The sequence below is a fragment of the Telmatherina bonti genome (assembly GCF_933228915.1).
Source record: "Telmatherina bonti genome assembly, chromosome: 2".
Lineage (NCBI taxonomy): Eukaryota > Metazoa > Chordata > Actinopteri > Atheriniformes > Telmatherinidae > Telmatherina > Telmatherina bonti.
In genome coordinates this window covers 9,688,534-9,713,377 of record NC_136620.1, presented here as the reverse complement: position 1 = coordinate 9,713,377, position 24,844 = coordinate 9,688,534, and the positions used below count along the sequence as shown (strand labels likewise).

The 24,844-nt window shown below is 41.6% G+C and overlaps 1 protein-coding gene across 1 annotated transcript in view; it reads right to left on the bottom strand.

Moving 5' to 3' along the window:
- The window catches only part of necab2 (N-terminal EF-hand calcium binding protein 2), a gene marked incomplete at its 5' end in the record, with an annotated part of 220,142 nt that overhangs the window by 3,437 nt on the left and 191,861 nt on the right, over positions 1-24,844 (bottom strand). Inside the window, one exon of the mRNA XM_079258623.1 lies at positions 9,216-9,328. Coding sequence (XP_079114749.1) covers positions 9,216-9,328 — 113 coding nt within the window. The remainder of the gene's footprint in view (positions 1-9,215; positions 9,329-24,844) is intronic.

Below are 24,844 nucleotides of genomic sequence, written 5' to 3'. Positions count from 1 at the left end.
CATGGGGCCCGATGGTAAATATTGCACTTTCTGCTCCACTACTGTGTATTATTTGCGCTGCTAACAGCTAGGGCTGGGCGATATATCGAATATACTCGATATATCGTTGCTAGTCCTCTGTGCGATATAGAAAATGTCTATATTCGTCATATTCGAGTATCCTGTTGTCACGCAGGTGTTTTTAGCTGTGGGCGGGGTTTCCTCCCTCCTCCTCGACTCTGCACCGCTTTGCACAGAGAGTTAAAGCAAGCGCACCTCGTTACGTACATAACGTGAGCTACGTGCTACGTCATGAGAGGCAGCGTGGAGCCACTGTTGTCAACTTGGCGACTTTCTCGCTAAATCTGGCAACTTTTTTTGTGAAAAGTGACAAATCTAGCGACTTTTACAGGAGTTATTGAAGACTTTCCAGGTGTTTTGGCGACTGACTTTAAAGCGCATATTGTAAAGTTATTGTCAGAAGGAAAGTCTCTCCCCGTCCTAAAGCACTCAGTCGCTCCGGCTGCAGCTGCAGCCAGTCAGAGGAGCAGAGAGGACACCTGCACGACTCCACCTGCAGTCACAATGAACAGCCAAATCCACCACTGATCCCACTCTGGATTACAGAGTGGGACGTAAATTACAACGTTTTTCACGTCACGCAAAAATAATTAATTCTATTTGATTACATTCACAGCAGTGGGAATTAAACCCTGAATTAAAAACTGGCTGAAGCCGTTTATTGGAGACGATACGAGGACATTCTGCCTGGATTATAAGACTGATTTCTACGCTAAACTCTGCGATTAAAAAAAAGACACGACAACTCAGAAACGTATCCATAAAGCAAAGCCTTATAATAGTTCATCATTTGAAAAGTCCCCCCTAGAGCACCTATTTTCATACGTTGCATTCATTACATCATGCAAAGGCACTTTATTTTGTTTTAAAATGACATGTTTCTGCCGCTGCTTTAACTGTTCAATAAATACGGTTTTGATCAGTTTGCTTCGTTACAATTTCATCCTTTTGGCATGAATGTTTAAAATCAGCATATCTTGATGCAGTATGAACAATTATGTTTTAATGGAGACACAAAATCATCTTACTGATGTGACTGTATGCACCAAAGCATTAATTCAAGGCTAAGGTAAATATCGAGATATCAACTCACTGACCGCATCACACACACACACACACACACACACACACACACACACACACACACACACACACACACACACACACACATTAGGTATTAGTGCGCGGCCCTATACACCAGAAGGGGGTGGAGACTGAAGGAGGGCCCCGAGACACACATAATATGATAATCATTCTGCTGCCTACGAAGGAGAGCTGTTGTCACGGTAACAGGATGCTCCATACACAGACTCGGGAAATCATTTGTCCCTCTGAGTCATTAAACAGTGCAAAACAGCTTGGGGAATGAGCGAGGAAGAGGAAGAGGAAGAGGAAGAGGAAGAGGAAGAGAGGACTTTCTGCTGCTGAAACTGCTGAAAGGTGGAACCTCAACATTTTAATAACAGCTTTTTTTCAGCATAAACATTCACCTGGGTGCCATGGAGACACCACATCCTGGACCACCCGTAGAGGTTTATCTTTGCACTACACTGCAGCAGGCGAGGTGAGAGATTACTGTTCCCTGCACCAGAAGCATGGCATGGAGGGTGCACATCTGTACCAGAAGCATGGCATGGAGGGTGCACATCTGTACCAGAAGCATGGCATGGAGGTTCCACATCTGTACCAGAAGCATGGCATGGAGGGTGCACATCTGTACCAGAAGCATGGCATGGAGGGTGCACATCTGTACCAGAAGCATGGCATGGAGGGTGCACATCTGTACCAGAAGCATGGCATGGAGGGTGCACATCTGTACCAGAAGCATGGCATGGAGGGTGCACATCTGTACCAGAAGCATGGCATGGAGGGTGCACATCTGTACCAGAAGCATGGCATGGAGGGTGCACATCTGTACCAGAAGCATGGCATGGAGGGTGCACATCTGTACCAGAAGCATGGCATGGAGGGTGCACATCTGTACCAGAAGCATGGCATGGAGGGTGCACATCTGTACCAGAAGCATGGCATGAAACCCTGCAAGCTCAAACTTCACTAAAGTTTCAGCAAGTTTGTGACTTTGTGAGATGAGTTTGATGCAGAAACATGGACCTGGTTTTATCTGGTATGAAATCCCCATGACGGCGGCTCTAACACCGTTTGTGTGTTCGTGTGATTTCTCAGACATTGAGTCCGTGTTTTAAATGCCTCTGTGTGACAGGAGCGTCTTTTCGTTCTGAGACAAAGATGAAAAGGGCGGGCGGTAACGGCTGACTGGACTCTTTCCAGCCAGTAAACCATCTGCTGCTCCGAGGCAAACTGGAAGCAGAGATCTCTCCATCCTCAGCCTGCTCATACCTCTCTGTTAGCTGAGAGTTTTCTCTCTTCGCTCATCCCAAACGTCCCGGCGTTGGGAAGAAAACCATCAGCGTTCAGGTTGTAATGACTCATCCAGACCTTCAGCTTCCTGCAGCTCATCCTGGCAGACGAGGAGGAATCGTCTCACATGCTGCTTTTCTCCTCATGTTTTCTGTCTTTAACTGGAGGTAAAACTGTAGAACAGGTGGAAAACTGGAGCCATTTTCACCCCCTTTGTTTCTCAGAGCTTTTCATTTGGGCGGAAACAGAACAGAACCTGATGCGACTCCTCATCCCTCTGAGACGTGTGGACCTTCTCTCTGCAGAGCGGAGAGGAAAAGCCGACGGCAGGAACCCAGACCGAGCTGCATCCGCTTCCTGACGTGTCCCGCCACTCCCGAACAAGATTCCAGCTATTGTTCATCTTTGTTTCTGAACTTACATTCATGTAAACGATGTTCTTATAAACCTTTATTTGTTCTGCAACTTTGTTTCATCACAACCTGAAAGTTTCAGAAGAATTTCAAAAATGTTTTTTTCATGAAATAAAAAGAAAATCAGTTCACAACTTGGTGATTAATTCAAAATAAATCTCAAGTGATGTTATGTCACTATGTTATGCCTGTGTAATTCTTCTGTGAACCTGTAGAGGGCAGCGGGGACACTGCTACCGTTTCCCCCTGACCCCCCCACCCCCTGTCCACAGGGATTCAGAGGACATAAGTTGACTTTGCTGGAGATATAATCAACTGTTCATGCATGCAGCAGACGTGCACGCTGGAAGATAATGAGCAGGAAGGTAAATAGAGACGAAACTTAACAAATTACATAGTTTGTGGAAGTTTAAATGAGGAAATAAGGAAAGGTATGCAGCGGCATGTGTGAGATCAAGACAGCACGAGTAATGAGCTGGTTTCCTGCAACAACAGACCCTCTTCCTCCTCATGCATTTTTTAGTTGTGCTACAAACACTCTGCTGCCACAGATTCACCAACAGCTGAGGTTGAATCAGTCATAACCAGGAAAAACCGGCATCACAGCGCTGCTGCCCCTGTCGGCCCCTTCCACCTCTGTGGGTTTTTTTCACTGCATCTCGTACTTGTCCTGCAGGAATGAAATGTGAACTTGCTGAGAGTGATTGCGTGACTCAAGAGTTTTTCTCATCCGTTGGAGCTGCAGCTCTTAGCTCCCCCCACACAGAGCCTCAGATAAAAGAAACGTTAGCACGCTAGCACCCCTGTCATGCCTTTTGGCCAAGGACAGTACTAATTCTATTTTGTTCATGATGTACATAAATAAGGTTAAAAAACCAAGAGTGCATAGTTAATAAATATTAAGAATGAGTTCATGCTTAAAAGGGTTAAATAAGTTAAAATCGAAAATTAGACAGCGTAAGACATCTGTATTGCAAACAATCTTTGTGCTATTGATCATACCGTTACCTGAGCGAGTGAGCGCTCTTAACATAGAAAAGGTCTTTGACGTATTTTGCCTGGTATGATGAAAGTAAAGCAGCAGCTCATATGCTAAATGTACCCTCATACACTTGTACCTTGGGAAACTTTCGTCTTTTTACAAAAGAAAAAATGGAAATGCAAATATAATTCATAAAGATCTTCAGTAAGAAACAAGAAAAGCAAGTCTTGTGTGGAGAAATTTAAAAAAAAAAAAAAATTTGTTGCTTTGTTCGCTGGCTGTCTAACTTCACACAGGTACGTGTTGTGAGGACAGCACAACCCCCCTGAATGCTGGCGCTGTCTTCGTACTGAGTGACATTTAGAAACGATTCGTTTCAACATGATTTCCCACAAGAATCTGTGTAGTTCTGATAAAGTTTTCATTTCAAGTCTTCAGCTGAGGCTCTGATTGGTCCGCGCAGGACTTTAGCCTGAAAACAGCATGTTCAGGCCTCAGAAGCAAGTTTTAGATGTTTCAACAAACGTGATTCCAGCGAATGAGTCAGTGAGCAGAAGCTGAAAAGTCGATGGATCCGATTCAATTACATCGGGTGTGTTAGAGCCAGATGTGTGTGTTCATGCTTCTCATAATGAACTCTAAGCAGAAGCAGCAATTCCTGGTTCAGAAAGTAAAAGCTGCTCCGACCAGTCACCAAACCAGCTGAATTTAATGAGCAGAGTTCATTTGCCAGGAAAACAAGCCTCTTTGTGAAAACACCTGTTCTGAATGTACAGGTAGATCCACAAACATGGCAGGACTTTTACTTTCTGGACCAGGAATTACCACCTCTGGATCTAAGTTCAGTTTATTTACATTTTCTGGCTTAATAGTGAGAGTCAAAGACTGGACTGAAAAGGGGAAGACATAGAGTTCTGTTGTGCAACAAAACCAGAAAGTAAGACGACCAGAAAGCAAGCAACTATTTTCTATGGAATCGTAGAGCTGTCATCCTCATAAAAAAAAGTTTGGGCCTTATCACATTATAACGTGATAGTTTATTGTAAAAACGTATAACCAATTGAATGCCGGAGGGATTATATCTCTCGGCTGGCCCGAGAGATATAATCCCCCCCCCCGCAGAGTTGGCGAATGTGGCTGAGGAGAGGGAAGTCTGGGCTTCCCTGCTTATGGCTGCTGCCACTGCGACCAGAACCCCAGATAAGCAGTAGAGGAGGGATGGATGGCACTTGAATGCGGCTAAGATGATGTAGTTTGCATTCATAGCGATTCTCGTGCCGCTCAAGTTTCAATTAGAAATGATGCCACGTCATGGGGATTGGACTCCTTTTTCCTTCTGTACAGACCCATGCCTTTTAAAACTGTCCTTAAACTACGCATATTTATTACAATGTGATCCAAAGTGTTCCAAACCACCATAATTTCACAATATCTCAACCCAAGTATGAAGAAAAACTCTATCAAGGCCTGTAAATGAGCCATTTGTGATCTCCTATCCACCCCGCACACAATTTCCTCATTTAAAGTGGAAAGTGGAAAAAAAAGTTCACGTTTTCAGATTCGTGAAACGTTCCACGTTTTTACAATAAACTTATCGCGTTATAACGTGATAAGGCCCAAACTTTTTTATGAGGATGACACCTCTACGCTTCCGTGATTTTCAGCAAGCTGCTCCCAAAAAATTAAAGCAAAAAAGAAAACAAGAAAGCAAAGTGAAGAACTATTATGGGATATCTTCTCACACTGGGCAGAGGCTTCAGACGGCCGACATTCAGGCGGACATCATTCAGAGAGAAATGCTGCATTTCATTTGTAGTAATAAACAAGCAGAAGCAGACAAGGTGTCGGAAGCGCCTCTGTTCACCTGCACTTGTCTCAGGACTGCACCAGCGTTGCCATGGCGAACGTCCTGGTTTGTTATGCCCGTGTGTTGCTAACAACAGGTTCGTCAAATGTTTTAGCTGAGTCAGAAAGCAAAGCCAGCTAAACATCACTGTTCATGTTTCATCAATGTGCTTTACACAAATAAAAGCGTGTCTGAAGTTCTCCTTACGTCACTGTAACAGTCCTCTGGAATCTCTGCAGATACAGCTGCGTCTCATCAGACTTCAGAGAGAAAACTGCATCCAGTATGGATGCTGAAATCCAGCTCAGTGATGTTTGGGAAAATCTCTTCTCCTGACTCATATAAGTCACACAAAACCCACCTGGAACGGCACCAGACAGTTTATATGCCGTTAGCATCTCTGCAGCACAGGTTTCTGATCACACCATGACTCTAACAGGATCTCTTTTCTGAGTGTGTGTGTGTGTTTGTGTGTGTGTGTGTGTGTGTGTGTGTTGGGCAGGTTCTGATCAGAGTCAGTCTGATCTCAGCAACTTTTCATCAGCGATGATCCGTTCTCATCACTGAGGTCTTTTTGTTTCCACAGAAACAGGATCGTTACTCTGGTTAGATAAAATGTTCCCATCTGACCAGCAACACGGTCTGGATGTTACGCTCGCTGTCTACAGGTCAGGTCTGCCGATTAACATCCAAAAACAGAGGAAATGATGCAAGCAAGCTTGTCCCTTGTGGTTCTCCCCACAAGGTTGTGAAACAGTTTGCTAGCTTGACAGCATGCTAACACCCATGACCCAGTCGGATGCTAACATCCGGGCCTGCATCAACAGCGACTCTGCTGCCTTTGGTCAACTGTGCTTTAGTGTGTTTGAGAACATCTATGAAAATGGCAGTGTGTGTGTGTGTTCATGCTGCTCTATGTGTCAGAAGCCAGCACATCCTCGGCATCACCTAGCGATATTCTGCAATGCATTGGTTAGCATCAAGACAACCGCAGCAGAAAGAAAACTAAGGTCGGTCGGTCATGTCATCCGGATTCCTGGCGACCAACTGTCCCGTCAGGTGTTGTATGGACAGCTGTCATCTAACGGAAAGCCAGGCGGCCCAAAGTTTTGGTACAAAGACCAACTAAAGAGCTGCAATATCAACCCAAACTGCCTGGAATTAGCTGCAGTCAACCGATCATCACATGCTCCCTTTGCTAGGGCAGCATTGCACAGATCAAGGCACCAACTATGAGCAGTGAGGCGGCTACGAAGACATCTCTCTGTCCTCGGTCCTGTTCTCATATGTTACAAACACACTATGAAGTTTCACACTCTGCTTGTAAATGTTTAGCATGTGTGAGTCAGAGCGTGACGCTCCTCGCTTCGTATCGTCAGAGCCTCTGTTTGCAAACAAACGGCTACATAACGATGAGATAAAGCCGGGACCGTCCCAGCTTTTATAGAAACTTTTGTTGGCTTGAAAAATGAAAAATTCATTCCAACTTTTCTCAAGTGTTTAAATCAAGTTACTGTTAGCATGAACACTTCATGGTTGAGCCTGATGAAGCTCAGCCAGCGAGCATTTCTGTGGGATGTTCTCAGGCTCGGTAACTCCAAGTAGCCCTGAAGTTACAATGTGGCTGAAAATGGGATTTTAAATTGTTCTGATCATCACGCAGGACAGCTGTTTGCTAATCAATGCACAACATTCACTGTGAAAGGAAGAATGTGTCAGTGGCTACGGTTATGTGATGTTTTTTTTAATTCGGAATTAATCATTCGGAATTACTGTGATGGACTGGCGAGCTGTCCAGGGTGTACCCCAAAGACTGCTGGGAAAGGCTCCAGCTTCCCCGCAACCCTTCATCTGATTAAGCGGTCAGGATAATGAATGAATGATAATTCTGAATTAAATAATTTGTCATTAGAAGTATACTCCTACGATACTCGATACATAAAAACTTTTACGAGACAAACCCCAGAATTTAAAAAAAAAAAAAAAATTAGGCTTTCCATCTTAATTATCCCGGTGGTTCAGGCGACTTGCAAAGCCTCTCGAGCCCCTTTTGATGAATATCTTGGGATTGTTTTGTTCATCTACAAGAAGACAGCTATGAGGTACAAAGCTGTCAATGGCTTCGGTTACATGGCGTTTTTTAATTCGGAATTAATAATTCCGAATTAAATAATTCGGAATTAACGCATTTTCCTACGAGTTTACACGAAAATAATAATTTCAAATGGAGGTTTACATGAAACACGTCCTCACTTAATTCCTCTTTAGAGCGGCGGGTTGGGAAGGGTTCTGATTGGACAGAGGGTGCACGTGACGTGTGACGTTTACCAGAAATAAACAAAGTTGGCTCCCTGCTTCTCGTCTTTTTAGTCGTAACTTGTAAAAACTACATAATAAGAACCAGTTTCGCCAATATTTTTTATTATAAATGTGAAGTAGCAGCTCAACACGAGCATACTACTTCACTTTCTGCAGCAACTGAGGAGGAGAAGAAAGATAGACCACCGAACACGGGAGGTAAAACAACGCGCGTCGTCGGGACAGGACAAGGTAACGAGCATGCTCAGAACGACCAGAATTAACTTAGAGCAGAATGATGGTTTACATGACAGAGGAATTAAATAGTTCAGAATAAAAATGCGAATAAACCAGACACTTACATCGGGATTAAGTTTAATTCCGAATAGAAACTTGCATTAGGAATTAAGTGTTTACATGCTCGTTTTTCATCAGTTTAAAGTGGAATTAACTTTTATTTTGAGTTAAATAGGAATTAAAACTCCCATGTAAACGTAGAAAGTGTTTCATTTATAGCTTTTTTCCTCACTCAACTGATCATTTTGTTGGGTGGTTGTGAGTGTGTGTGTGTGTGTGTGTGTGTGTGTATTTTTATGTGTTTAGTTGTTCCCCATTCTGTACAAGCCATTTTATGCTGTTAGGATTTATAGCTCGGCTTTGTCCCTTCTGCAGCCTTTCGCCTCGCAGCCCAAACTCTGCTGTAATAAAAAGTCATGCAGCCAAACCCTTGAAGTTTTGCCAGGGGAAAGAAAAGGCAGGGATCTGACTGGACAATACATGCAGCATATTAAGTCTGGGGTTTGGAGAAATCTCTTTGGATATTACTGTTCCACATCATCCTGAGGCTCCGAGTGGGAGGCACAGGAGGATCCCAACAGTCGCAGCACATGCACCGCAGCCTGCATGACTGCTTTAATTGACTGCGTATTGGGTGTGCAGCACTGTTTCAGTCTGTCAATGATTTAAACCACCTGGGAGTTGCAGCTTTCTCAGGCATAATGATGAAATAGCAAGTGAAAGCACACCTCAACCTGGTTTAGTTATATAAGCAGGAGCAGATCTATACACACCAAGACAAAAAGAAGAAAACACAGAGTACTGATGCAACCAGAGACCAGAGTGTGTGAGGTTGGACTAAATAAAGTCAGAGACGAGGATGTTGTGACAGGAGATGGAACAGATGACTTTTCAGGAGGGTCATGCTGGTTGTGAAAATGGGAAACATTATGAGACTTACTGGAAGCAGTCTTTCTGAGCGGACACGTTCTTCAGGTACTGCTTCAGAGCCTCGCAGAACTCCCCGAGCTTCTTCTGGGACACCACCATCTCCTGACGAATCAGCAGCAAGGACTGGAAAGATAGAGACACAGTTTCTGCTTTATTCTTCTTTGGTTAGGTTCAGACTGGAATCTTCTCCTGCCGTATAAACCTCTGAGGAACCAAGACATGACCATGACTTTGGTCATCAGGCACCTTCTGTCATGGAACCAGGTCCTGGTTTTCCTTCAGGCTGCAAACATCTCATCTCCTTCTGACACCAGGCTGACATCGTTCCCTTTTGGTGAAGCTTTTAGTAAGGCTTACTTCAGGTGCCATCCCTGTTCTCCTGCTGCTATCAGCTACTGGAGGACGTCCCGTGATACACTGAGGTCCTCATGGTTTAACCTCCACAGCCTGCCTGCTGACCATGTCCATCCCTTTCTGAGCACAGTGTAGCATCTTCTGATGGAAACTTCCAGCAGGATGATGCACCATGTCACAAAGCTCACATCATCTCCACCATGACGATGAGTTCACTGTCCTCCAACGGCCTCCACAGTCACCAGATCTACATCCAGCAGAGCAGCTCTGGGATGTGGTGGAACGGGAGATTCTCATCATACACCACGTGTATGACGCTATCATGTCAACATGGAACTAAATCCTCATACTGGTGAGGTTTGTACCCAATAAGGTGACCAATAAGTTTGTAACAGAATGCAGGGATTTGCAAACTTCTTAATCTCCTCATAATATTTGATTATCTTTAGTTCACTGTCCTCCAACGGCCTCCACAGTCACCAGATCTACATCCAGCAGAGCAGCTTTGGGATGTGGGATTCTCGTGAGTCGTGTTTCCCATCACTGTTTTTCACAAATAAAAGCGATATTTAGAAAATTTCAGCAAGTAAGATGGCGATTTGTTTCCAGTGAACAATGTGCAGCTCATAAACTGGGAGCAGCTCTTTCAGTCGCCACGGCGACTGTGTTCATGAGGATACAAACGCAGCGTGTGATCGCTGAGAGGCAACGTCCGTATGGGAGCAGACATGAATAAGGGGTTTCTGGGAGAAGATGGTCACAGAGGAATTCACAGGCAAATTATGGATCCAGAACTCTGAACTTCAGAAAACGTAAATTTCTGCGCCATCTTTACTTGAAATGAACTGGTCACATGACCACACACACATCTAAAAACCACCTTGTGAAGGTGTAAAAAGCTCTTGTGGAAATGTTGGTGTGTTCTTATGACCATATTTTGGTTTGGCCTGATGCTAGGGGTGATGGACACACAGTGATACATGTTAAGCTGACAAATCTGCAGCAACTGTGAGTTAAATATGAGAGGAATGTCGCCAACACACGTTGAAGCTGTCAAAGCTAGAACGAAGGCAGCTCTGAAGGAAGAACTCAGTGCAACAAGGTGGACCTGATAACGTGGCTGTAAAGTTTCCATGTCTGCTGGTCTCTCTGGCTTATCGTCATGGTGCTTATTGAGGTCTCTTTGCTGTCCTCCAACCTGGACGCAGACGGACAGATCCCGGTTCATGCTCAGAGCCTCGACGCGTCCTCTGGTTTGCTTAGTGAGACAACTTCTTTATACTTTGAAATGAATCTGTTTCATGTCAACACAGATATGAATGAGCCTAATATGAATAAGTTTGATTAAAAAAAAGGTAGATTTTGTCATGAACTGGTTTATATAAACAGCTGAATTTAATCGTGTTTTTACGGTAAACAAGTTTAATTTAAAATTTGTATTTGATTATTATTGTTTAATATTTCAGTTTTATCTTTAAGTATATTTTATTGATTCTGGATGATCCATACATCGGTCACTCTTTACCCACTGCTAGATATTTCTGAGATCGTTGATCTTCTGTGATACTTTTGTCACTGTCATCCAATCAGCTTCTAGCATTTCATCCCAGGTTTGTTTTTTATTTTATTTTCTGTTTTTTTCGCACGTTTTTTTTTTTGTCATTATTTTTAAATGTCTGCATGGACTGATTTTATTCAGTGTTTAACCGTTTTTTAATAAATTATTTCAATCGTATTTCTAATTTAACTTGTCATTTAAGAGTGGAAACAGCTTCTGCTGCAGGTGTGTGAAGAACTCAGTGTGTGTGACTCTGAATAAGAGCGGAGATGCGACCGAGCCCCTCTGCAGTGCTGCAGCGCTGACAGCCTGTAGGAGTGGTTTGATGCGCTTCTCTGGGGAGATGAATGAAATGTAAGAACAGCATCTCCACTGACCTGTATGTGTGTATTGTTGTGGGAGGAAGTGCACATCTTTTCCTGCATTCAGTAACCACACAGCAAAGTGTCCTCAGGCCAGATGCTGAACTCTACGGTGACCCTGATGTCAGAGTGTGTGTTCAATAGAGAAATGTGCTCAACATATGGAAAAAGCCCTGCATGGCTGTTGGTGTGAAAGGCTGAATGTAAAATACGTTGAGTGGCCGGCAACACTGAATGCAGTTCATTTCAGTTTATAGTCGAATCCTGGAGGATTATTTCTTACTGCTGTGCAACATTCTTATCATTTCACCACTAAACAACACAGCCAGCAACGTTCCATCAGATGTAGCAAGCTGCTGCCAACTTCAGCTGTGTATGTGCCACTGTTTCTGTCGCTCACTACGGTAAAATTAAAAATTAATCTGCTGTGACCAAAATAAATACAATACACAAAGATGCCCACATACACAGCATCTCTGAGCTGGAGAAGATGCCCACATACTGTTGGGTCATCATAAAAATAATATGGCTAAAATATATTAATAATAAAATAAAATAAAATAAAATAAAATAAAATAAAATAAAATAAAATTTAATTTAATTTAATTTAATTTAATTTAATTTAATTTAATTTAATTTAATTTAATTTAATAATAAGATGGCATCAGAGGTGGAAATTGAAGTCATAAGCCTCTTTGTAAAAATAGTTTTTAATGGAACATAAAAGCTGGAAATATGCTGAAGTCCTTGAATTACGCTCAATCATTTGCTCGACCATCTGTCCATTCTATTGCCAGAGCGACTTAATAAAAATTTCACTCGAGTTCTTTTTGACCTCAGCGCTGCTCTATTTTTAAACTTCACTTTTACCTTGCACCAACCCTTTTCCATTCCTCCAAGCCCCCTCCTCCTCCACGTTCTGCTGCAGCCTCTCCTCTGCCCTCATTCTGCTTCTCCGGCTGAATGCAGGTTTGGTAAAACCCCGTTTATTCTAGCGATTGAACTCAGGGGAGATTGTTCTGTTTTAATCTACCTTGTAATAAAAATCTCTTTAATTGTTTTGGAAGTGCGAAACACTGCTGTTAGGTTATTAAATATTACATTATGCACCTGCTGTATGCATGCCGATTGTGAGCATCCAACATTTTGTTTTACTGGCATGTAATGACTGTTTCCCTCTTGACATTACTGTTTATCAGCTGCCGTTAACTTAAATTGCTGTCATGAAGCAACGCGCTGCTTCAACATTAAGCTGCATGAATGAACACGCGGCTCTCGCTGTAGACATTTCTTGTGTGTGTATGTAATTTACGAGGCAATCATTGCATGGGCATGTAAGCATGAAGCACCCATAAAGGTGATAAAACCTGGCAGACTTATAACCATCTACTGCCTCCAGTACCTAAAGACATGAACACACACACACACACACACACAAACACACACATCCATGGACATCCCACCAACTCAATTAGAAACAGTACATTGCTCAGGAGTCTGTGTTAATCTAATCACCACCGCTCCATTAACCATCCTGCCTCTCTGACCAAATAACTGCGATTACATCTGCTCTCCTCTGACTCTGTGGCCCTGCAGATAGATAGGTGATAGAGCTGGACCATCTCTTTCTGTGAGTTAATGGTCAACATCAAAGCTGTATCCATGTCGATAACAATCCAGGTGAACTACATTACTGAGAAAACAGCAAAGCCACGGAAAACAAGCTGATCAGATGCTGCAATCTGAGAACCACCTGATTACCAGGTACTGCTTTTCTTTCCTCCTAGCTGTATGCATATAGAATTACCTTACTTATTTAGGAACTAACAGGTTATCTATGTTGACTTTGTGATGGACTGGCAACCTGTCCAGCTGGGATATACTCCAGGTTTTCCGCGACCCTTAATTGGACCAAGTGGTTAAAAACTGGATGAATGGATGGCTTGTCTGTGTAACAGAAGAAAATCTAATGCTTTTATAACTACCCATGAATTCATAGACTATTTTCATGTTTTCAATGATTCTGAAATCTGAAATCTGAAAATAAAAAGCTTGTTTTGTTACAATGTGAACCTGAAACAACAGGAAACACAAAGCTCCAGGAAGTCTCAGTTTCCATCCGTAAAATATATACAAAATATAGCATAAAACCCACAACCTTTGCTTTTAATGCTGCAGATTTGGTACAGATTGGCTGGATTTTTTTTTATTTTGAATGATTTCTTTGAGCTATGAACTTATGTCAAGCTGAACTATGACTTTGTAGAGACTAGGACTGTGATGTTAGCCAAAAACAAAACTAGAAATGCGTTTTAGGACTTTATCACTGTTTAGTAGATATTTTACAAGTACAATTATGTTTGTTATTAACATAAAAACAGAGTAGAACAAAAACATTTCAATCTTTTGAGTCTATCATCTCTTTTTTGAAGAAAACCTGGCAACTCAGGTAAAATACAGCACATAGTAAAACAGCCGCTAAACCCATAAAATTATCCTGTAGAGTAGCGTTCATATACTTCAGTTAAACAAATTATAAATAAAGCTTTAAAATGACCAAAAGACACCAAGTTCCTGAGTTTTAAAGTGTTCTAGAGAGTAATGGAAAGAGAGCTTATTGACTTTTGCAGTGCTATTGCTAAGCTTAAGCTAACGCAAGCAAGCTTACCAGCAGCAGGCGACACATAGAAGATGTATTCAGTTATTCACGAGTTTACTGCATTGCGATTTAGTTATTTTGTAGTTCTGATTAAAATGTCAACCATAATATTTATTATGTCACGCAGAGCACGAAGCTAAATGCAGAAGAGGCTAATGGAGAAAAGAAGCTAATGCTTGAAAGATTTTTTATACTTACAGATTACAAGTTAGCTTACTCATTATTTTAACATGAAAAGGATTCATTTCTTGTGATTATAGAAATATTTATTTTGTTAATATAAAAACTGTTTTGTTTTATTGAGATAAAAAGTTAAATATTTCTTAAAACTTGATAAAGAAAATCAGTTGGTCTTTGTTGTCAGGTAGAAAACAGAAATTCACTTCATTGTCATGACGATGACGAATAAAATTAGTAATGAACACACAAAACGGTCATTAACTAACTTTGATCATAGGCCTCAGTTTCCAGATGGACATAAATGATCTCAAGTTATCGATTTTACCAAGACCAACATGCATCGCTACCTGGAACAAGTGACGCAGCGCTCAATAACACCAAACCTTTAAATGACTTCTGATTGTGATCAACCTCGTTTGTTCTGGAAGATGATGGTCTTCATTTCAGTTGCTTTTACTTTGGAGTGTTACGAACATCATTCGTCTATGAGTAGGTGGTTGTGTTGTGAGTCTGCAGCTGTGCTGTGTGAAGGTGAAGTCGTGACGACTGGTAGCAAAACCGCTGGATGAGCATCTAATCACATATTGCTATCAGTTATCCATTAGGATTAATTTTATATGGTATATAAAGTCCATAAATGATAATGATGATTGCTGGTGCAGTAGACTTTTATTTTGTTTATTTATTTTTTGTTATTTATAAGCTAAGTGATTTGTTTACGGCTGACTTAAAGCGACAAGGTAAAGACTCTACCTGCAGGAAATCAGCATTAAATGACATAAAATACACCCAAAACAAAACAAAAAAAACATTGAGAAGTAGTTTGGCAGTTTTGATTATGTCAAATAATTAAATGAAACTGCAGTTTTGATTAAAGGTCAGACGTAAATACATATTAACAATTGGTAACATAATGCTTATCCTCCATATTTTAACAATAAACATACAGCAGAACTGCATGAGTCAGGTTCATGGGAAAATAAAAAATGAAGCTGACATGGTCACGACGCGGTTTTAATGTGGTGTAAACCACCTCCTGTCAGCAGCTTTAAGTTTATTACTTTTATCAGGTGAGAACAGCATTGATTTCTCCATGTGTGTGACATCTGGTCTCCACAAGCCGCTCCACGTGCACGTCAACGTGTCAGCAGCAGTGCCCTTTAAATGTACTTCATCTCATTAAAAAAGAAATAAAAACAAGCCATTATTGCACCAAGTGTGTAAATGTGTGTGTTGGCAGTGCTATTGACCCAGTGGGCTCGTTTGACTGGAGAGTGGCTGAATGTTGAGCCTGCTTCATAGACTCGTATAAATGTTATTGATTTGTCTATTTTCCTGCTTATTTAACCCTCCTCTGCCACCAGCTGCTAGCATGCAGCCTTATTAGCTGGAGCTCATGAATCAAAGAATCCCAGTGGTAGCGGTAAAACCCAGCCTGTGCACACGTACGTGCAGCCGATACTGAGATCTGTGCAGATTACCACAGAGGAAAGAGATTAGCTCGTAGTAAAACATTAAAATGTAGCTGAACAGCAGATGGACGAGCCTTCCCTCTGACTCTCCGTCTGACTGCTTAGCGTAGCGATGCTCCTCCTGCTTCAAGCCTCTACAGCTGTGATTCCTGAAGTGGGTCCATAAGGGCAAAAAGCCCTGCAGATTTTCCATGTATCCCTGCTCCAACGACCTTGGTATTCAATTGAATTCATCCAACAGCCAATGAAGTTCTACACAATGACTAATTCGTTAGAGTCAGGCGTATTGGAGCAGAGATACATGGAAACCTGCAGGACTTCGGCCCACGAGGACCGACTTTGGACACTCCTGCTCTACAGTGTTGTGTTAATGCATAAAGTTTATAATTCATATGAAACAACCACCCATGCAAGCAAAGTCGGAGCCAAGTTTCACCATTAAAAGACACATTTCAGTATGATTCCAGGTGAGATCTGAGACAAAGTCAGAGGAACAGAAGTTCCTGCACATTATTGGTGCATAGCTCTGCATAGCTCTGGCAGCTTTTCAGTCTACAGACTCTCTGTTCGGCATCACGGTGAGTTATTGATGGACTATAAATAAAGAAAGCATAAATAATCTCATGCACTGCAGTGATGAAGGCAAAGCGTACTGGAGTTTAAACACGACAGAAAATCTGCCAGGAACTTTATAGACTCCAGTGTTTGTCATGCAGACGTGTGGGGTGGTGGTGGTGGTGGGGGGTTAATAAAAAGTTGTTTACCTTCTTCCTCCTGCACATGAAAACTTCAGAAAGGTGACTCTGTACATTTAGAATTATAAGTGTTTTTATATGCTTTTTTTTTTATTAGTAAAAGTATTTTTATATCTGTGATGAACTGGCAACGTGTCCAGGGAGTACCAGTCTCTCACCTGATGACCCCCCCCCACCCCCCCCCCCCCCCCCCCACCCTGAACTGGACTAAATGGTTCAGATAATGAATGGATGTACTTTTTGACATATATATTTAAAAAAAAAAAGTTCATTTTATGACTTCAAATCACATTAAATCAGCAATAAGCAGCTGTAAGCACATCCCTCGGATGAAGGGGGATGCTTCTCTTTAAATCTAGTTTTTAGTGACAAGCAGAGGTCTATAATCCAGGTGCCATAAAGTTGAAGTCCTGCCATGTTTTAGGATCCACCGATGCATTTAGAACAGGTGTTTTCACTAACAGCTCGCCTACCTGCAGCGGAGCTGATCACATTCAGCTGGTTTGGTGACTGCTTGGAACAGCTGCTGGACTTCTACTGAGTGGCAACTGGACTTTACACCTCTGGTGATTAATGAAAATTTCTTTTTTTCTGTAACTTTTTCATTTAAAACACAGTCAGACCAAATAAATAAATACAAAATAATGCAGGAGATCGGTTTCAAAATTCAACCTGGAGCTGGGATTTGACTTATTTTTATTTGTCCAGTTGTGCTCATATGTATTCATCCCCTTTCTTTAAAGGGGTGCTATGATGGTATTTGGAGTTTTCTGAGCTTTCTACAGTGTTACAGTGTTGAATCCTCATCAGACATGTGAACGGCACTGTTTTTTATCACCTAAACGCATGTTTGAGTTTGAGTTTGAGTTCCAGCACGCTCTCCGTTCGGTTTCCATGGTGACAAAAAATGCGTCGTTTTAGAGAGTTTTTTCTACTTGGAAATCCTTGTGACGTCCCGGGGGATAAGGTTCGGTGATTGGTTACCTTCTACTGGTTAACAAGGGCATGTACAAATACATCAGGCGGGTGGAAAACGTGGGATAAAGTTATTTCCAACGATGGCTGGTGAGTTTACCAAAGAGAGACATCCTGCTGCATTCGTTGCTGTGGGTTGCTGTTTTCCACTTCGTTTTCAGGCTCTGATTCAGGTTCCAACATGTAGGGCTGTATGCTGTGTGTTGACATTGTATTTTGTTTTTTTTATTGAGTTTATATGAGCCTAATCCTTCTGTTTATGAGATGTTACAATGCCGGTGAAAGCAGGTGCGGTGCGCGCTCCCGATGTAGTGCAGTGGTGGGAGGCGGGGCTTAATGCGGAAGAGTCTCGTTCCACTCGTTTTGCCCACAGGCTGATCTGACAGCCTACGGAGAGGGTCGGTCTGAAGTAAATAAAGCCATTTGTTGATCAATCCCAGCCTTTCTGGTCTCAGAAATAAAAATAAATTAGCCTGAAATGCACATAATAGTTCCACTTTAAAGAAAAGGCTGAATTTACAACAGTCACTCAAATAACTGGAGACTTAAAAAAGGAACAATAAATAAAAATTTGGAAAAATATAATTTAAGACACTGTTTTTTCATTTAATTGAGTTGAAGAAAGAAAGAAGAAAAACAAACAAATGTGTCCTGGACAAATGAGAGACTTTTCTGTTGAACAGTGGGACAAAATACCTGTCAACAGGTGCAGAAGTCTGACTGAGAGGAACAGAAAACACCTGACTGGAGCGGAAACATTAAAGGATTGTTCAACTAAATATTAGTTTATGACTGATGGAATATGTAATAAATTATCTTATTTGTTTGCTTTTTAAAAAAAATATTTCTATTGAACCAGAATTAGAAAATAATGTCATGATTTTCATAAAATTTTTATTTATTATTACTTTAGTCAGTTTCAGCTTATTTTACAGGCAGCAGATTTTTTTCCTTCTTGAAATGGTATGAATAAACATGATGACTGTATCTGTTTGTCATATGCTTTACCTCCATGAGATTCTCCTTTCAGTAGAACAGAATGAAATATTGTTTACTATTATTGTTAGATAGGATCGTACCAAGTGGCTCCAGCAGCTCTGCAACAAGCTCAGCAGTTACTATAAATTGCAACATAAAAACAAACCAAAGTTACATAAATAACATATTAAAAGAGACATAAAACACTACTACTGTTTGAGAATAGGCAGATTAGAGAAATGTTAAAAAAAAAAGAAAAAAAAAAAGAAGGCAAATAGATAAAGTTGAAGTGAGCAAAGTGTGCAGATAACTGCAGACGGAACCTGAATATTACTGAAACCAGCGGCTGTGAGCTTTTGTGCAAAGTGTAGTAAAAGCAGATTAATGTGGTTCAGCGTGTCCAGGTTTTCCTGAGGCGGTTCTACCTGGAGCAGATCTGGAGAAAAGCTGTTCTGCAGCCTGTTCACCTGGTGGCAGCTGTCAAAACACACGCTGGGATGGGTGTGTGAGGAGTTCTTCCAGCGCTGGGAGTTGAGTCCTGATGATCTTCTGTGTGCTTTGACGACACGCTGAAGCGCCGTCAGGCATCTGCGGTGCAGCTGAGGTCCCTCGTGGAGAAAGTTACAGATCTGGCCTTCTTCAAAGTGCAAAGGAACAAGGAGCCGTCGTGGCTTCTTCACCTGAGCAGTGGGCTTTGTTAGAGAGTCTCAGACAAGTACTCTCCCAGGACCCTGATGATGCTGGACACTCTCCCTGAAATCAGCCTCCATCTCACATCCTCCCTCTGCAATATATGCAATATTTACTGCATGTGTGTGCTGTATCTGTATGTGTGTGTGAGAGACGATGAATGATTAGGTGTGTTTTAAATTCAGTTAGGTTACATACTTGGGAATGTGAAGGCTTACTTTAAATTTGATGTTGCAATTATTCTATGTTGATATTTAATTATTGCTTTTATGCAAAGAACATTGTGCTGATATTGGTGTGAAAAGTGGTCCTTAGATGAAATTTGATTGGATGATTTTCCTCGATACATAAAAACTTTTACGAGACAAACCACAAAGAGTTTTTTTTTTTTTTTTTTTTAAATTGGGCTTTCCATCTTAATTATCCCGGTGGTTCAGGCGAGTTGCAAAGCCTTTCGAGCCCCTTTTGATGAATATCTTGGGGTTGTTTTGTTCATCTACATGATGGCTACACTTACATGTTTTTTAATTCGGAATTAATAATTTGGAATTAAATAATTCGAAACATATTTTTCTACGAGTTTACATGAAAATAATTCTGAATGAAGGTTTACATGGAACACGTCCTCACTTAATTCCTCTTTAGAGCGGTGGGTTGGGAAGGGTTCTGATTGGACAGAGGGTGCACGTGACGTATGACGTATACCAGAAATAAACAAAGCTGGCTCCCTGCTTCTTGTCTTTTCAGTCATAACTTGTAAAAACTACATAATAAGTTCCAGTTTCGCCAATATTTTTTATTATAAATGTGAAGTAGCAGCTCAACACGAGCATACTACTTCATTTTTTGCAGCAACTGAGAAGGAGAAGAAAGATAGAGCACCGAACACGGGAGGTAAAACAACGCGCGTCATCGGGACAGGACAAGGTAACGAGCATGCTCAGAACGACCGGATTAATTTAGAGCGGAATGATGGTTTACATGACAGAGGAATTAAATAGTTAGGGATTAAACTGCAAATAAACCAGACACTTACATCAGGATTAAGTTAATTCCGAATAGAAATTAGCATCAGGAATTAAGTGTTTACATGGTCATTTTTATCATCTTAAAGCGGAATGAACTTTTATTCTGAATTAAACAGGAATTAAAACTCCCATGTAAACGCAGCGTATGACTAACTTTTACATCAAGAATTCAAATAAGAAATGAAATATTCAACATGCATGATGTAATTGACTTCAGTATCAGTATGTAAATGAGGTTTGGTACTTGGTAGTTTCCCACAGTCAGTGAATGCAGCATCACATGCAGCAGCAGTTTCGTCCAGTCTCCTCCCAGTTTCATGTTTATCAGCTGAACCAGAGCACATTTTATTTGCTGTCCACCTCATGGGGGACATTTCTGGAGCAGAAGAAACTTAACTCACTAAATCTTCGTCTGATTTTCAAGCAGTTTGGTTTGATTCTACGTTTTAAGCAGGAAAACGCTGAACGAAGGAGTCAGGTGCTCACGTGGAAGGCTGCAGGTTTTCTGCTGAAGGAACGGATGTGTTGCAGAGGGATGAAAACTTCTGCTTGTTTTTCTCCCATCTGTTTGGAAAGCTGCTCTGAAGCTTCACACCAACAACAGACTAAAATATACAAACATCACCATCGTCACGCCTGTGTGTGTGTGTGTGTGTGGTAATGTATGTGTGTTTAGAAAGCTGTGGAGTGGGATGTTAAACCCCTCTGGTTGTAAAAACTGGAGCAGCAGAAGTTTTTTTTTTCTTTTCTACTACGACGGTAGAGGATTGGTCTCGTGTTACCATGGGAACTGGGAGATACCCAGTCCCTGCATTCAGGTTTTCCTCTCAATCCTTCCCTCAGTCTCAACCCTCATCTCTTGACACATTCCATCTTATTTCCCTCTTCCCTCGAGGCTTCCTGCTCCTCATCTCCTCCACTTCTAGTTTCTGCCGCCGTCTTCCTTCATCTTCTTCTGCAGCTGCCGACGCCTCTCTTTGCTCTCCCACTCATTTGTTCTTTCCCCTCCTCCTTCTCCTGCTGTCCCTCCATCTTGCTCTGAGCATAAGGAATCCCTCGTTTATTCAGATGAGGAGTAATGTGCATCTCTTCTCGGGCTGTGATAATCGCTGGCCTGCTGACTGCAGCAGTTACAGATCTTTGCTTTGCTCTGTGACAGCAGAGGTCGACGTCTTCTTGCTTCCAGTGGGACAGCTCGAGGACAGACGGAATAAAAGCACATGCACGTTTCCAAAAAAAACCAAGATGATGTGCAGATAAAAGCAGATAAAAGTAGATAAAATAAAAGGAGAGCAGAACTGAATCATGTTTGGCACATTCTTTTTACTTGGTAAGACGACATATTCCTTATAAACCAGCTGTTCCCATCAGTTCTACGACTGGGTTAAAAAGCACAACTTTTCCTGTTGCTGCTTCCAAACTTAGGAAGAGTCTGTCTTTTAAATCAAACCAGAGCATTTAAATCTATATTAAAACTGTGTGCTGGCTTTTCTTGCAGCTTTTAATATGTTTATTTTCTTAGATGTATTTATGTTCTTTTAATCTAGTTTATTTTTGTTATTTTATTCCCATTTTCCTCTTTTATTATGTTTTATTGTACATATATTGGTTTGGTTTCTTTGATTTTAATGCTGACTTAGGGATTTTCTCTGAGTGAACACTGGCTGGAAAAAGAGCTCCATGGAAAAATTCCCCCCTGGTCAGAGCTGACAAATGAGAAAAGTTGAACGCAGGTGGCGGACAACAAAGCTGCAGGTCCACCATGAGATCAATAAAGAAAGGTTGAGGATTTATAATGTGGAGCTGAGAAATGTAAGAGGATCTTTCTTTTCTTACATCGTTGCTAAGAAGGCGACGCTGCCAGACGAACTAACCTGCAGAACTTCTGTCCAACCAGGCCTGAAATGAGTTTGCTTCTTTCTTACAGACTAGATCCAGAAAATCAGGTAGTCGGTCGGTGCTTCCAAGTCCTCACTGTGTCCACTGAGAGGAGACATAAACCCCATGACAACCATTTCTCCAATCAGTCCTAAAAACCCAGATGACACCATTTGCCATGTAAAATCCACCACTTCCTGTCTTGGTGCCTTGCCAACAAGGTTTTTCAGTGGTTTTTCTGGATGCATGACTTCAGATATTTTACAGATTGTAAACATGTCTCTGCGTTCAAGTTTCCATCAGGCCCTAAAACCAGCCATTATCAAGCCACAACTGAAAAAGTAAAAGTCAGACTAGTCACTTATGAACCGCTACAGGCCGATATCAAACGTCCCCTTTCCTGGAAAGATTACAGAAAAAACTGTCTTTCTACGGTTTCTCTGGTGCTCCTTCCAGTTGCTGCCTTTGTCTTCATGCAGCGGGACCATGAGATGCCTGTAGGTCTATAGGACCTATAGGTCTTTAGGTCTGATAGGTCTATAGGTCTATAGGTCTACAGGTCTATATGAGCTATAAGTCTATAGGTCTACAGGTCTGTAGGTCTATAGGTCTGTAGGTCTATAGGTCTGTAGATCTACAGCTCTGTAGGTCTATAGGTCTATAGGTTTATAGGCCTGTAGGTCTATAGGTCTATAGGTGTATAGGTCTGTAGGTCTATAGGTCTGTAGATCTATAGCTCTGTAGGTCTATAGGTCTATAGGTTTATAGGTCTGTAGGTCTATAGGTCTGTAGATCTATAGCTCTGTAGGTCTATAGGTCTATAGGTCTATAGGTCTACAGGTCTATATGACCTATAGGTCTATAGGACCTATAGGTCTATAGGCCTGTAGCTCTATAGGCCTGTAGGTTTATAGGTCTGTAGGTCTATAGGTCTATAGGACCTATAGGTCTATAGGCCTGTAGGTCTATAGGCCTGTAGGTCTATAGGCCTGTAGGTCTATAGGTCTGTAGGTCTATAGGTCTATAGGTCTGTAGGTTTATAGGTCTGTAGGTCTATAGGTCTGTAGGTTTAAAGGTCTGTAGGTCTGTAGGTCTGTAGGTCTGTAGGTCTATAGGTCTGTAGGTTTAAAGGTCTGTAGGTCTATAGGTCTGTAGGTCTATAGGTCTGTAGGTTTAAAGGTCTGTAGGTCTGTAGGTCTATAGGTCTGTAGGTTTATAGGTCTGTAGGTCTATAGGTCTATAGATTTATAGGTCTATAGGTCTACCGGTCTATAGGACCTATAGGTCTATAGGACCTATAGGTTTATAGGTCTGTAGGTCTATAGGTTTATAGGTCTATAGGTCTGTAGGTTTATAGGTCTGTAGGTCTGTAGGTTTATAGGTCTGTAGGTCTATAGGTCTACAGGTCTATATGAGCTATAAGTCTATAGGTCTACAGGTCTGTAGGTCTATAGGCCTGTAGGTCTATAGGTCTATAGGTTTATAGGTCTGTAGGTCTATAGGTCTGTAGATCTATAGCTCTGTAGGTCTATAGGTCTATAGGTTTATAGGTCTACAGGTCTATAGGACCTATAGGTCTATAGGACCTATAGGTCTATAGGACCTATAGGTCTATAGGCCTGTAGCTCTATAGGCCTGTAGGTTTATAGGTCTGTAGGTCTATAGGACCTATAGGTCTATAGGCCTGTAGGTCTATAGGCCTGTAGGTCTATAGGTCTGTAGGTTTATAGGTCTGTAGGTCTATAGGTCTGTAGGTCTATAGGTCTGTAGGTCTTTAGGCCTGTAGGTTTATAGGTCTGTAGGTCTATAGGTCTGTAGGTCTATAGGTCTGTAGGTCTATAGGCCTGTAGGTTTATAGGTCTGTAGGTCTATAGGTTTATAGGTCTGTAGGTCTATAGGCCTGTAGGTCTATAGGTCTGTAGGTTTATAGGTCTGTAGGTCTATAGGTCTATAGATTTATAGGTCTATAGGTCTACAGGTCTATAGGACCTATAGGTCTATAGGCCTGTAGGTCTATAGGCCTGTAGGTTTATAGGTCTGTAGGTCTATAGGTCTATAGGTCTATAGGACCTATAGGTCTATAGGCCTGTAGGTTTATAGGTCTGTAGGTCTATACGTCTATAGATCTATAGGACCTATAGGTCTATAGACCTGTAGGTTTATAGGTCTGTAGGTCTATAGATTTATAGATTTATAGGTCTGTAGGTCTTTAGGTCTATAGGTCTGTAGGTTTATAGGTCTGTAGGTCTATAGGTCTATAGGTCTGTAGGTTTATAGGTCTGTAGGTCTATAGGTCTGTAGGTTTAAAGGTCTGTAGGTCTATAGGTCTGTAGGTCTATAGGTCTGTAGGTCTGTAGGTCTATAGGTCTATAGGTCTGTAGGTTTAAAGGTCTGTAGGTCTATAGGTCTGTAGGTCTATAGGTCTGTAGGTTTAAAGGTCTGTAGGTCTGTAGGTCTATAGGTCTGTAGGTTTATAGGTCTGTAGGTCTATAGGTCTATAGATTTATAGGTCTATAGGTCTACCGGTCTATAGGACCTATAGGTCTATAGGACCTATAGGTTTATAGGTCTGTAGGTCTATAGGTTTATAGGTCTATAGGTCTGTAGGTTTATAGGTCTGTAGGTCTGTAGGTTTATAGGTCTGTAGGTCTATAGGTCTACAGGTCTATATGAGCTATAAGTCTATAGGTCTACAGGTCTGTAGGTCTATAGGCCTGTAGGTCTATAGGTCTATAGGTTTATAGGTCTGT